Source organism: Patella vulgata, chromosome 6, assembly GCF_932274485.2.
Source record: "Patella vulgata chromosome 6, xgPatVulg1.2, whole genome shotgun sequence".
NCBI classification, from domain to species: domain Eukaryota; kingdom Metazoa; phylum Mollusca; class Gastropoda; family Patellidae; genus Patella; species Patella vulgata.
In genome coordinates this window covers 65,322,257-65,337,140 of record NC_065884.2, presented here as the reverse complement: position 1 = coordinate 65,337,140, position 14,884 = coordinate 65,322,257, and the positions used below count along the sequence as shown (strand labels likewise).

General features: G+C 34.2%; 1 protein-coding gene across 4 annotated transcripts in view; it reads left to right on the top strand.

Moving 5' to 3' along the window:
• LOC126823323 (uncharacterized) overlaps positions 1 to 14,884 on the top strand; it is a 65,032-nt gene that overhangs the window by 26,824 nt on the left and 23,324 nt on the right. For all 4 annotated transcript variants that reach the window (XM_050552088.2, XM_050552086.2, XM_050552087.2 and 1 more), the window contains one exon: positions 12,554 to 12,645. In XM_050552088.2, the coding sequence (XP_050408045.1) occupies positions 12,554 to 12,645 (92 nt within the window). The remainder of the gene's footprint in view (positions 1 to 12,553; positions 12,646 to 14,884) is intronic.

Below are 14,884 nucleotides of genomic sequence, written 5' to 3'. Positions count from 1 at the left end.
TTGTATGATTATACATTATAGTCAACAATTAATTAAATGAAATAGAGTTATTTTAATTTATTATTTTATAATTGATTCATTATACTCAATATTAGCCAATGATACAAATATTTAATGATAAAAGATAATTATAATTTATTATGTTATGATTAATGATGATCATACATTATTCATTATACTCCCATTAGCCGATACAACTAATTAATGGAAAAAGATTATTATAATTTATTCTTTTATAATTGTATGCTCATCATACAACAGTACATTCATTATAATCTATTATAGCCACTATAACTAATTAATGACAAAAGATCATTTATTATTTTATGATTGTATCAACAACTAATTAATTGATTAATGAAAGATTATGATTTATCTAATTAATGAAGAAAAAAAAGATAATCATTAATTGTATGATCTTACATTAATTATAGACAATCCAACTAATTTAATGAAGAAAAAAAAGATCATTAATTATTATTTTATAAATGAATGATCATACATGTACATTCATCATAGTCAACAACTAATTTAAATTAGAATTTATTATTTTATAACTGATCTTGCATTAATTATAGTCAGTAGATTATCAGATTATCATTTAACAAATAAATGAAAGCAGATTATGATATAACTAATTTATGAAAGACCATTATCATTTATTATTTTATAATTGTATGACCATACATTGATTATAGTCGATACAACGATTTAATAAAAGAAAATTATAAATGTAATTTAACTAATTAATTAAAAAAAAATTAAAATTTATTATTTTTTGATTGTATGACCATACATGTACATTGATTATAGTTGATACAAGCAATTAATAAAAGAAAATTATAAATATAATTTATCTAATTTATGAAAGAAAATTATGATTTATTATTTTATAATTGAATGACCATACATTGATTATAGTCGATACAACCATTTAATAAAAGAAAATTATAAATGTAACTTAACTAATTAATGAAAAATTTTTTTATTGATTATTTTATGATTTTACGACCATAAATTCATTATAGTGAATACAATTAATTAAATAGAAGTAGATGATTATTTACCGTGTAATTGTAGCATAATTTAATTGAGATGAATTTGTTCAATAGTTAATTAAACTAATTTAGTTATTTTATGGATTATTACATAGGAAACTTTTATGATTAATGATGTGTTCTATTTTTGTTTATTCAGTTTAGTAGTAGTGTGTGAAATAGTGTATTAATTAAACATCATTTAGAGTATTTTGTATAAAGTTTTGATAGTTTTTTTGGTTTTTTTTAGAAATTTAGAAAGTGATTAATTTATCCTGATGCATTATTAAAATATTGAATTTATTAATATGCAACATTTTGACGAGGATACGCTCATCTTTATCAAACGCATTATTTATTTATCCTCTTACTACAGTAGTTATAACGATATCTTCTTGAATAGGCATTATACAGCAAAGAGAGGTTGGATGGCCGGATGGTTAGCACGTGCACATTGTATCATAAGGTCTGTCATTGAGTCAACTGGCGTGATCTTGATTCCGGTTTCCTCCCACTGCTAAAGACCCCTAAGCGCAAGTGAATTATTGAAATGAAATTGGACCTTATGTTAGTCCCGAAATGACCTAGTTTGTGTCGAGTGGACATTAAACCCCATTTCTCTCGCTCTTGTTATACAGCATATAATTTTATGGATACACAGTTCCTGATTTTATTAATGTGCAGCGTTTCTGGGAAGATAACTCTCGTATTTATTAGAAAATTATGCATAGGCCTAATATTATAACACAGTGTCTCTAATGCTTACTGGAGGCTGTAGACAATAGTGTATCTATGTTCTCCGGAATTTTCCAGCATGGTTTCCCTGTGACCTTGTCAGTAGCCAGAACGGACGCCCCGACAAGGACAATGTCTAGTCGTTTTGATGAGACAAAAAACCCAACATGGTTCTGTGTAAAGGTTGGCGTGCACATAACGGAACCCAGTAGAATTAGAATTCGAAATAACACTAGGCTGTGACGCCACTGTCTGGGCAAATTTTCCCTCATTAGCTCAGTAGGGGCAGAAAAGTAGGATATTAAACCCCATTTCATTTCATTTCATATCTACATCTGTGTAATACATGTAAATGATATTAATTAATTAAACAAAGGGATGGATATAATAGAGCATGTTAAATAATGATAGTAAATGTAAATAATACCCATATTGACAATGTACAATCTGATTAAAACACAGATCCTATTTCGTTTTGTTTGCAATCCATGCATTGGCCGAGAAAGTTCATCCAGATTTTCCGGCATGGTTTCCCCCTTGTCAGTGATGCAGGACGGAGGGCCTGGCAAAGACCGCTGTCTAGTCATTCGGATGGGACGAAAAACCTAGGTCCCGTGTACAAATTGGCGTGCACGTAAAATATCCCCTGGGAGTTGAAATTCGATATATGAGTAGGCCATAGCGCTGCTGCCCGGGCAAAATTTCCCTCATAGCACACTGTATGGCGTATGCCCGTCTTCATTAGACCAGTTTATGGGGCAAAACTGTAGGATGTTAAACCCCATTTCATTTCATTTCGTTTCATTTGTTATAGTTCAAAATTTTGTTTTACTTGTCTTTACAACACTAGGATCTGGAAGAGTTGTTATCATTGATGTGTTCTGGATGATGTGAGGGATTAGCCAATGAAACGGTCTGTTACGGCGAGTTTTTGGCATGAGCTGCACGGAACTGTTGGTAATCCACTAGTAACATCAATGTTGATGGGTTAATCAAATATCTGATGTCATAGGGTCAAAAGCCGCTCATATGACCTCTGAAGTGAACCCCCCCACAAAACAACTGGTCAGATCTTCATGTAGTGTAGGCCAACGAAAGTATAAAAAATGAAACGAAATATAGATCTGTGTTTTAATCAGATTGGTAAAAAAATGATATTAAATTATCCATATTGATAATAGCGTAATAGATGACATTAATTAACCTTGAAATCTACGATAGACATCATGTAAACATATCTAATAACCTAAAAACAAAGTGATGGATTTCATTGACGCATGTAAAATACTGATAATTTATTAATCATATTGACAGACATGTATATCGTATACAGGTAGTAATAATATAAATAAATAATCCTGTGTATATATAACATTAACCCTTTAATCACCTGTCTGTTATCACCTGTTACTCAGGTATCATTTAATCTTGTGTATCTAGCATTGATTTCTTCACATTCGTTTAATATCAAATGTTTGTTTCAAAATTCGTAAAAATCATTTAAAATCACAGAGTCTAAAGCTGTCCAATTGATTTTGATAACGAGTGTTCTCAATCACTGTTAAAAAAAATAAACAACCCAAAATTGGACACTCATTATCATAATTATTATAATCCTTGAGCTTTAAACTGGACACAAGTAAATAAATCAGTAGCTGTTTTCCATAAGTATGTTTATAGTTTATTTATCTGCCAGTTACTAAATGTCACATAAAGAATACAAATTGGATGGTTTTGGGTGATTTTAAATGATTTTTATGAATTTTTAATCAAAGATTTGATATTGAATGAATGTGAAAGAAAATAGTGCTAATTACACAACATTAAATGATACCCAGGTTACAGTGTATAATGTTGATAATTTATGCATGGTGTGTGGGGAGGGGGTGGGCGGAGTTGTAATATATAGATCCAAGCAGTAAATACACAAGCCTGGAAGTAAAGCACCTGTCATAGACATTGTCAGGGGGGTGGGGGGGGGGGGGTGGATGGCGGAATGGTTTGCACGTGCATGTTGTATCATGAGATCTGTCATTTAGTCAACTGACGTGGTTTCGATTCCCCGGTTGTACGTGACAAGGAGTAGGGTTGCCTGTCCAACCATGTTGGTTTTCTCCGGGTCCTCCGCTTTCCTCTCACTGCTAAAGACCCCTATGTGCAAACAAATTATTGAATAAAATTGAACCATACATGTATGTTAGTCCCGAAATGACCTAGTTTGTGTCAAGTGGACATTAAACCCTCTCTCTCTCTCGTTCTCTCTCGTTCTCTCTCATAGACATTGTCAGGCACAGATTTACAGTAGGTATAAAACCTTTAATTGCCTGACATTTATTTCCAGGTCTTTAAGAACATTTATATATGTTTTTTTTTTTTAGAATAAAACCAGGAAATGAATTTCCTTGGTGTGCTAAATTGCTCTAAACCCATCAGGAACAAACACATAATTGACATACCCGTGCCCCATCAAAGACCCTATTTTAAAACGTTATTTATACATGGACGTACACTGTAGTGTTTGTGTGACTGCATGGTTATTGTAGATTATTGTATCCCTGTACACTGATGAGTGACATTTACAATCAGATTCTAGGTACAGTGTATAGTACATGTAATCAATCTTTGATTTTTTTCTTTTTTTTTGATTGATGGTTTGAATGATTTTTGGTGTGACTGTGTTACCTAAAGCCTGTATAGTGTGGTATATTAGTATTATTACATTTACTTGGGAATAAATGGGGTATAATATCGATATGTTTTGGGACTTGTGTAATAGTTTTATTGGTATGGGTGGTGTGTCTGTTAATATGTTTAGGGGTGGGGATAAAACATGGTATTACTATGTTTAGGGGTGGGGTGTGTCAGTATGTTTAAGGGTGTGGATAAAACATAGTATCACTATGTTTAGGGGTGTGGTATGTCAGTATTTTTAAGGGTGTCGATAAAACATGGTATCACTATGTTTAGGGGTGGGGTGTGTCAGTATGTTAAAGGTGTGGATAAAACATGTTATCACTATGTTTAGGGGTGGGGTGTGTCAGTATGTTTAAGGGTGTGGATAAAACATAGTATCTCTATCTTTAGGGGTGGGGTGTGTCAGTATGTTTAAGGGTGTGGATAAAACATAGTATCACTATGTTTAGGGGTGGGGTGTGTCAGTATGTTTAAGGGTGTGGATAAAACATAGTATCACTATGTTTAGGGGTGGGGTGTCAGTATTTTTAAGGGTGTGGATAAAACACGGTATCACTATGTTTAGGGGTGGGGTTTGTCAGTATGTTTAGGAGTGGGGTGTGTCAGTATGTTTAAGGGTGGGGTGTGTAAGTATGTTTAGGGGTGGGGATAAAACATTGTATCTCTATATTAAGGGGTGGGGATAATATCAGGTCATAATAAAACTGGTTTTGTCTGTCAGGGCGGTTAGGGATTATACCTGTTTGAGTGGAGATATTTTGAGTTTGAGAGTATCACTATTTCTGGGTTAACTGCCCCTGACCGATTGTAAGTGAGAAAATCCAACACCCCCAACTGACCTGGAATTAAAGACTGTCAGTATATCTGATCTGTTTACTGACATGTGTATACATGTATTTTAGAAGATGATTCAGATGTGAGACATGAATGAGTGTATTAGTCATCAATAAATACATGTATTATATCCACGGAGAGTCAAACTTCACATCAATAAATACATGTATTATTTCCACAGGGAGCCAAACTTCACATCCTGCAGTTAGTTCAACTTGATCAGTTGTATAAAAATCAATTTGATCCAATCACACACCCTACTGGTTCCGATCATCAGCTTTGATTTAAAGTATTCCATTATCATTCTCAACATCTTACAATTGATTTTTAAAGAGGTGAATGTACAGGTTGAGGTGAATCACCCCCCCACCCCCCAAAAAAAACCAACCCAATATTTATAGGTGTGCCGTCGGGTAATATTGGGCTGTGGCAAACACGCATGAGTCGATTTGTAGCATATCCGACCCACGGTATATGTTTGACACTAGTTGAGCATTATGATTATAATGTTGAAAACTGCATTGGAACCGCACGATTTTTTGCCATTTGTGAGGGGACAAAAAGACTCAAAACCATGATGCAAAGCTCGTCATTGCGCCCCTCACCATGAGGTGAATGATATCTGATTGATTTATTTTAAAACAATATTCACAGAAAAGGATTGAGAAACAGGCTATACCTCTCTCCTGATCTGATTGTCATCTTGATAGTACATGTATCAATGGGGGCCACAGTGGTTCAGTGAGTAAAGCACTACCTCACTAAGCAGGAGGTACTGAGTTCGATCCCGATGTTGGGCTAGAAGTACCCCAGGGTTTTTGCATGGTGTTGGATGGTCGAATAGTTAGTGTTTGCGCGTTGTATCAGAAGGTCTGTCATTGAGTCACCTGGCATGGTTTCGATTCCCCGCTTGTACGTGACAAGGAGTAGGGTCGCCTGTCCAACCTCGTTGGTTTTCTCCAGGTCCTATGTTTTCCTCCCATTGCTAAAGACCCCAACACGCAAACGAATTATTGAAATAAAATTGAACCATCTGTTAGTCCCGAAATGACCTGGTTTGTGTCGATTGGACGTTAAACCCCATTTCTCCCACGCTACCTCTGGGTTTTTCGGCACAGAATCCCCTTGTCCGTTATGTAGGCCAGAAGTAGTGGTGTACGTTGGCCTGTACATAAAAAAAAAATTAACTGTTGAAATTCGAAATAAAGAGTAGGTCGTTTGGCCGCTGTCCAGGCAAAATTTCTCTCATAGCAAACAGTGTGGCACATGACTGACCTCATTGTAGAATTTATTGTTGTTACACAATTTTAAATTTGAATTAAAACAGTTTCATGACACACCTTTAGTTAAAATGACAGATTTGAAAAGTAGCCAGTTTTATTTTAAAGGAAATTGCCAAATTAACACAGTAAGCTCTAAGTTTGTGAAAGATTGTTCTATTATTATTTTATTCAAATGTTGTAATAATAAATTTATAATAAATTTTCAAGTGATACAAAAAAATGAATGTTGTCTTTGTTAGTACAAAGAATGGTGTTTGAAACGAATTTTAAGTTGAATACAAAATATACAAGATATTAAAAAGGGGGTTGGATAGCTAGATGGTTAGCGCGAGCATGTTGTATCATAAGGTCTTATGCGATTTTCCTGTCTAGTTTCCTTGTCCAGAAAGGAGGTTCTGGCAAAGTGAAAGGAAATGAAATGAAATGGGGTTGAACATCCTACTGTTATGCTTCGCCTGGTTGTACGTGACAAGGAGTAGGGTCACCAGTCCAACCTCATAAGTTTCCTTCGGGTCCTCCAGTTTCCTCTCACTGCTAAAGAATCCTACCCACAAGTGAATTATTAAAATAAAATTGAACCATATGTTAGTCCCAAAATGACCTAGTTTGTGTCAAGTGGATGTTAAACCCCATTTCTCTCTCTCTCTCTCTCTCTCAAGATATTAAAATGCCATAGAAGAAAAAATAAAAACAACGAAAAATCAAACCAGGAAAGAAAAGGATTGGATTTATTTTTTTCTCTGATAAATGATAGCATCTGGAGTCTTTTGAATGATTCTAAACTTAAAAATTCAGAGCTAAGTTTGAAAAAAACAAACAAAAAGCCTTACAAGGTTTGTCTTAATTAAAACTTGTAAGGATTTAAAATTGATTCTGATGTTTCTTGAACAAGATGCATAACTTACACATTCAAACTTACACATCCGACTGGGCTAATGAAGACGGGCATATGCCATACAGTGTGCTATGAGGGAAATTTTGCCCGGGCAGCTACACAATAGCCTATACTTATATCAAATTCCAACTGCCAAGGGATCTTTTACGTGCCCAGCAATGTATACACAGGACCTCACTTTTTTGTACCATCTGAATGACTAGACAGCTGTCCTTGTCAGGTCCTCCGCATGTTATGCTCAAGGGAGGGTATGCTTAAAACTCTCTAAACACCTGATACCACTTCTTATGTTGGGAAGTTCACTTAACTACTCGGCTAATAATTTATGTTTTGGATTATTTTTTTTAAAAAAAAAACTAAAAGTTAAAAAAACTATTTATTTTGACTGGTATATAAATCCAGCCTGGTTGATTTGCCTAAAACAAGGATTTGAATGAATGATTTTAGGACAACATTTGGGACTAATTTGAGCCAGTCTAAATACTCGGCATACCTATATATTTACCTGTCATCCAACTTCTCACCTATTATTAGATCATGTGAGACAAGTAATTAGAGATAATGTAGTCATGTGTGACATTTTAAATGTTTGTTTTTCATCTTGATGATAATAAGTGTTGTCCCTGTCAGTGGATAAGATCGGATAATATTTGATTTTAAAGGTTTTGACAGGATAATGTTAGTTATTAATTTTATATTCAGGTAAATATGACCTGGTTATTTACCTTGTAAACTTTAGACATGTAATAAGGAGTATAGATCTATCCAATGATAGCAGTAGGAGGGAGAGAGAAAGAGAGGGAGAGAGAGAGTGAGGGAGAGAGAGAGAGGAGAGGGAGAGAGTGGAGGGAGAGAGAGAGAAGAAAAGAGAAGCGTGGAGGGAGAGAAGAAAGGAGGTGTGGAGAGAGAGAAGAAAGGTGTCGAGAGAGAGAGAAGAGAAGAAAAGAGGGGTGTGGAGGGAGAAGAAAAGAGTGGAAGGGAGGGAGAGAAAAAGGAGAGGGAGGGACAAAAATACAGGAGAGGAAGAAAAACGAACATGAGAGAAAAAAAAATAGGGAGGGGGAGAGAAAAAAGAGAGGAAGGGAGAAATAAAAAAAAGAGAGGAGGGGAGAGAGAAAAAACAAGAGGGAGAGAGGGAGGAAAAAGTACAGGATATATATAAATATGACCTGGTTATTGATGTTTTAATCTTTAGACCTGTAATTAGTATAAGTTTTGAAATTTAATAACAAAATATTGTTTACATGACTGAAGTGTATATTTATTTATCAAAACCCCCAAAAATGAAACCGAAAATTAATTAGTTTTGAACACCTGCGAGATTTAAAAATTTAACCATAAAATGGATAATCACGACTTAGTCATGGTTGTCAAGTACCGTTGCTACAATAATAAACATTCTAAGCTTCTAACAGTCATATGTAACTTCATCCAGAATATAGTAATTTGACTAAAAATTCATTTTTCATGATTTTTTAACTGTAAGCTCTTACCTAATGCAAGGGGGGGGGGGGGGAATAGCTGAATGGTTAGCACATGCACACTGTATCATACGGTCTGTCATTGAGTCAGCTGGCATGGTTTCGATTCCCAGTTGTACATGTAAGTGACAAGGAGTAGGATCGCCTGTCGAACCTCGTGGGTTTTCTCTGGGACCTCTGGTTTCCTCCAACTGCTAAAGACCCCTACGTGCAAGCATATTATTGAAATAAAATTGAACCAAGTGTTAGTCCCGAAATGACCTAGTTTGTGTCAAGTAGATGTTAAACCCCTCTCTCTCTCTCTCTCTCTCTCTCTCTCTCTCTAACGGTATTAAAATGAGCCATAAATTCAATCCAGAATGAAACTTATCATATAATTGTTTAGGTGTGTGTTTGAAAGATTTATATTTCAGGGTCATTTAACCTTCTACACTATAATAATGGTAGGCGTATAAAATTTGGTCTTTATTATTAGACCGTAGACTATGATCTCTCACTCTCAGCCAATTTTTGTAGTTGAATTTTACTGTGACAAAGAAAGTCGATGTTTGTGTAGAAAATGTATAGTATGATCTCTCAGATAATTTTAAGTACATGTACATGTATGCGATATTATAATGGATATTTAATTATTTGTGTGAAAGCCAAATATTTTTTACAATTTTTATGATATCATTGGCCTAAATAATAAAAATAAAAAGTACTATACAATTTAAAACAAAATATGTGTGAAGTGGTATCGGGTGTTCTAGAAAAGACAAAGCATACCCTACATGTACATGACACCTGTTGAAATCTTGAACTCAGTAAAACCTTGTGGTTAGACAAATTAAGAAACCAGACAATTTCAGCTACATGTGTTTGAACCTCTCAAATGAATGAAAAGAGGTATGAAGTGTTCTAGAAAGATAAAGAATACCCTACATGTATATGACACCTGTTGAAATCTTGAACTCAGTAAAACCTTGTAGTTAGACAAAATTATAAATTTCAGGAGAAAAGTGGTATCAGTTGCTCTAGAAATGCAATGCATACCCTACATGTGTATGACACCTGTAATTTTAGATACAAAATAAAGCTTCTTTTATTAAATAAATAAATTATAATTTTATAGCTTTCCTAGTTCTCAGCTAATAGTTACATACAAAATAAAGCTACTTTTATTAAATAAAATATATTTTTATAGCTTTTCTAGTTCTAGGCTAATTGTTATAAAATTATAGTCATATTTGCTATCTTGTTCAGCATATAAATGTATCTACCGGTATATCTAGCTTTTCTAGGCTGATTACTATAAAATTAATAGCCATATATGTATTAAGTATACATCTCCTATATTTAGCTTATCTAGGCTGTTTACTATATAATTATAGCCATATTAAATATCTTGTCTGATTCAGCTTATCTAGATATACCTAATCACTATAAATTAATAGCTAATTAATACATGTATGTTATATTTTACCTATGAATTAATAGCTAATTAATATTGTATGAACATCTCACCTATGAATTAATAGCTAATTAATACATGTATGTTATATTTTACCTATGAATTAATAGCTAATTAATATTGTATGAACATCTCACCTATGAATTAATAGCTACATGTAATTAATAATGTGTACGTAAGGATATCTTATATATATACATTTTATATTTTATGTTTTCAAATCTATCTTATATACATATACAAATACACATTATTATTAGCTTTTATAATTGTTTTCGTTTTCCAAAATGTCAAATAATATGTTTTTAAAAGTATATTAACATACATGTATATTTAATTCTATTGAATATTCATTGATTTATTTGAAGTCTGGAAATAGGGCACCTGTCACAGACAATGTCGGGAACAAATTCAGGTGCTATCATACACAATCCCGCTGGTACCTATCATTATGTCTGGCGGTGTTTTTATACGTCCACATGGAATGTGGTTGTATATTGCCGTCGCCCCTGTCCCTACTTCCGCCTGTAACTCATCCGTCGTCCACAATTTCTTGTGAACACTCTATAGACTACATTTACCATTTGATTGTTTTGAAATTGATATACATGTGTGTTGTTTACATCAGTCACTTTGTTGAACCTTTTGAACGCTCTAACGACAAAAGTTATCATCTGATCTGTATGAAAGTTATATGCGTCATTAAATTAGTGAAACGAAGACGTCTATTAAATTTCCGTTAATTTTGTCTAGAGTTATGGCCCTTGTTTCACTTTATTAAACCTTGTGTACTCTCTAACAACAAAAATTATCATCTGATCTGCATAAAATTTATATTTAATGATATTGATAAATGCCATGTCCAACACTAAGTTAAGAATATGTCCAGTACTAGTTTTGTAATATTTCAAAGTGAAATAATTAAATAGGTGAAAAAAAGTCCCAAAATAAGCTGAACTTTGAATAATTTCTGTACAAGTACATCTGACTAAGTACATCTGATATTTAATAGAAATATGTAGTCTATCAACTACTATATATACACATCCTTGGTTCGTACACACTGTGGGCTGTTGTTGTGGTTTGGTGGTTTAGGTGCTTGCTTGCTATCCTAGAGGTTCAGGGTTAGACCTGGCGTTGGCCGAGAAAATTCATGAAATAATCCTGAATAGATTCCCCCATATCAGTGGTGTAGGACAGTGGGTCTGACAAGGAACCAAGGAACTGTGTCTAGTCATTTGTATGGATTGGAAAACGAAGGTCCTGTGTACGCTTGGCATGCATGTAAAAGAACGCAATTGCTCTCTGGGCAATATTTCTGTTATAGCACACTATATAGCACACATGCCTATCTTTATTAACCCAGTTGGTGCAGAAAAGTAGGATGTTAAACCCCTAGTCGTTCGGATGGGATGAAAAACCAAGGTCCAGTGTATACATTAGCCTGCATGTAAAAAATCCCTTGGCAATTGGAATTCGATTTAAGAGTAGGCCATAGTGCCGCTGTCTGGGCAAAATTTCTCTCTTAACACACTATATGGTGTATGCCTATCTTTATTAGCCCGTTTAGAGCAGAAAGTAGGACTTTTTAAACCCTATTTGATTTATATACACAGTGTGACCTATATATTATCTATCTATCTATCCATATGTACATGAATTGTGAGGTGGCTATAGGACCTATAATTCTATCTATCTAATTATCGTATTATAAGTTCACGTAAAGGTTAGAGACATTTAAAACTTTAAACTATACACCCAAATGCAGACAAATTTACATTGCAGATAATAATTTGTTTTACTGGTAGTCTGTATATGGTCGGCAATAGTCGGCATACTTACAATGTGTTCTTAGTCCGAGTTAATAACTATTTTGGATCGAATAATATTGTATTATGTATATTATATATGGAAGGAACACTTATTTTTAACCCGGATCGCAGATATTGGATCAAATAATTTTGTAGTCTGTATATTATGTTTTGAAGGAACACTTATTTTTAATCCCAATGACAGATATTGGATCAAATAATATTGTAGTAGTCAGCACACTGAGTTATTCTACTTTTAATCCTGTCACCAATTTCGATGAAATAATATTGAGAGGAATAATTTTGAGTTTCTATGTTTTGTATCAACAGTTTGAGTGAAAGTTACTTTACAGTTAAAGGGGCTGCTTTAATACTACCACAAAATGAATGTAGTCGCAGAACTTCGAAGAAGAACCATGGAGGTGAGTCATTCACTTATAAAATTTTGGGTTTCCCCTTGTCAGTGGTGCAGGACGGAGGGCCTGACAGGGACAGCTGTCTAGTCATTCGGATGGGACGGAAAAACGAGGTCCCGTGTATACATTGGCGTGCACGTAAAAGATCCCTTGGCAGTTGGAATTCGATATAAGAGTAGGCCATAGTGCCACTGCCCGGGCAAAATTTCCCTCATAGCACACTATATGGCGTATGCCTGTCTTCATTACCCCAGTCAGAGCAGAACAGTGGGACGTTAAACCCCATTTCATTTAATTTTTTATATGAATTTGTTTTTTTTAACTTAAAGAATTTGATGGTTAGATCATAAGGTCTGGCATTGAGTCATTGACATTGGTTTCGATTCCCAAATTGTACGTGACAAGGAGTAGGGTTACTTGTCCAGCCTCGTGGGTTTTCTCTAAGCCCTCCGGTTTCCTCCCACAGCTAAAGACCCATAAAAAGCAAGCAAATTATTGAAATAAAATTAAACCTAGTTTTTGTTAGCCCAATGTCTATCTCCCTCTCCCTTTTAAAGAATTTAACAAAAGAAATAAGAATTCTGAACAATTTAGGATCACATCTTCATCTTAAGTTTAAATACCTTATATGATAATAAGATATTTCACGTGCACGTAACAAAATCAACATCTAAAACTTGGAACAAAAGCCAAGATTTTAAAAATCATCGAAACTCAAAAGTCAGGACAAGAATGTAATTTGACATGTCTGCAAAATATTTGCATCTTAACAAAGACAACATTCGACTGGGATAACTATTCCAAAGTGTCTTCTGCAGCATTTTAAGCCTGGATATGTCCAAGCCTGGTATTAAATCACAACTCAAGAAGAAAATTTTGGTTACGGAATCTTTCATAAGATTTTCTAAATAATCGGTGTCATCCCTAACTTTGGTGTCATTCCTCAAAATGTTGTTTTAAGTCGGAGGATAGATTAAAAGTGCAGACGGGGGGAATTATCGGCAGACGATTAGAAACATTGTAATCCTATGTGTCAAAACATCGTCAGGAGATATTTTAGAAAGCAGAGATTTTGTTCTCTGAATAAATAAACACCTGATTGTTTTTTTTTTCTGCGACCCTGCTCTTTTGCTGCGACCCTGTTCTGTCTGTTTATTATGAGTTGAAAGGTTACAAAAAAAATATCTGTCAATACAATACGTCAATTTTGTAAACGTTCAGGTGTTGTGAAATCAATCGTCTCCTGGAAAGAGACTAGCCGTACAGTCATACCCAGAATTCTCCTTCACTCCCTCAAACATTGCAATTTCTGATTAAAGAAAAACCTTAATGTTAGAAACATTAACAGACTTGTGTAGGTCACGTAATTTAGATCGTTTCATTGAAGTCTGATTAAAATTAAAATTTGTTGCTGGAAATTAGTCGTTTTTAGTATTTCAGTAAATAAATAAATATATTCGTCGTTTATGCTATTTCTAGTATTTTAATCCTAAATAAATAAATTAATGACAAGATTATGATCATCTCACTAGATCATGGGATGGCCGAGATTTAAATGGATTAGTGTCAACTGGCGTGGTTTCGATTCCCTGGGTGTACGTGACAAGGAGTAGGGTCGCCTGTCCAACCTCGTGGGTTTTCTCCTGGTCCTCCGGTTTCCTCCCACTGCTAAGGACCCCTATGCACAAGCAAATTATTGAAATAAAAATTGAACCATATGTTAGTCCCAAAATGACCTAGTTTGTGTCCAGTGGACGTTAAACCTCATCTCTCTCTCTCTCTCTCTCTCTCTCTCTCTCTCTCTCTCAAACAGTCATACCTGTAATTTCCATTTTCTATTTTTAAACTATTATACCAAGAACAGATAACTCTTACATAATTTACACTGTAACCCTGGTATCATTTAATCTTTTTTATTTAGCACTTATTTCTTTCACATTCATTTAATATCAATTATATTCAATATAAGAGTAGGTCATAGTGCTGCTGCCCAGGCAAAATTTCACTGATAGAACACTGTATGGCGTATGCCCGTCTTCATTAGCCCTGTCGGAGCAGAACAATATGACGTTAAAATCCCATTTCATTTCCATTTATTTTAGAATTTTCAATATAAAGATTCCACTACCAGATAATATTTGACATTGCTTCATTATAAATGTTATAGAGATTGACATTTACCACTTATTTCTCTTTAAAAATGAGAATTTTAAGCAATTACCATGGTTACACATAATGTCTTCAG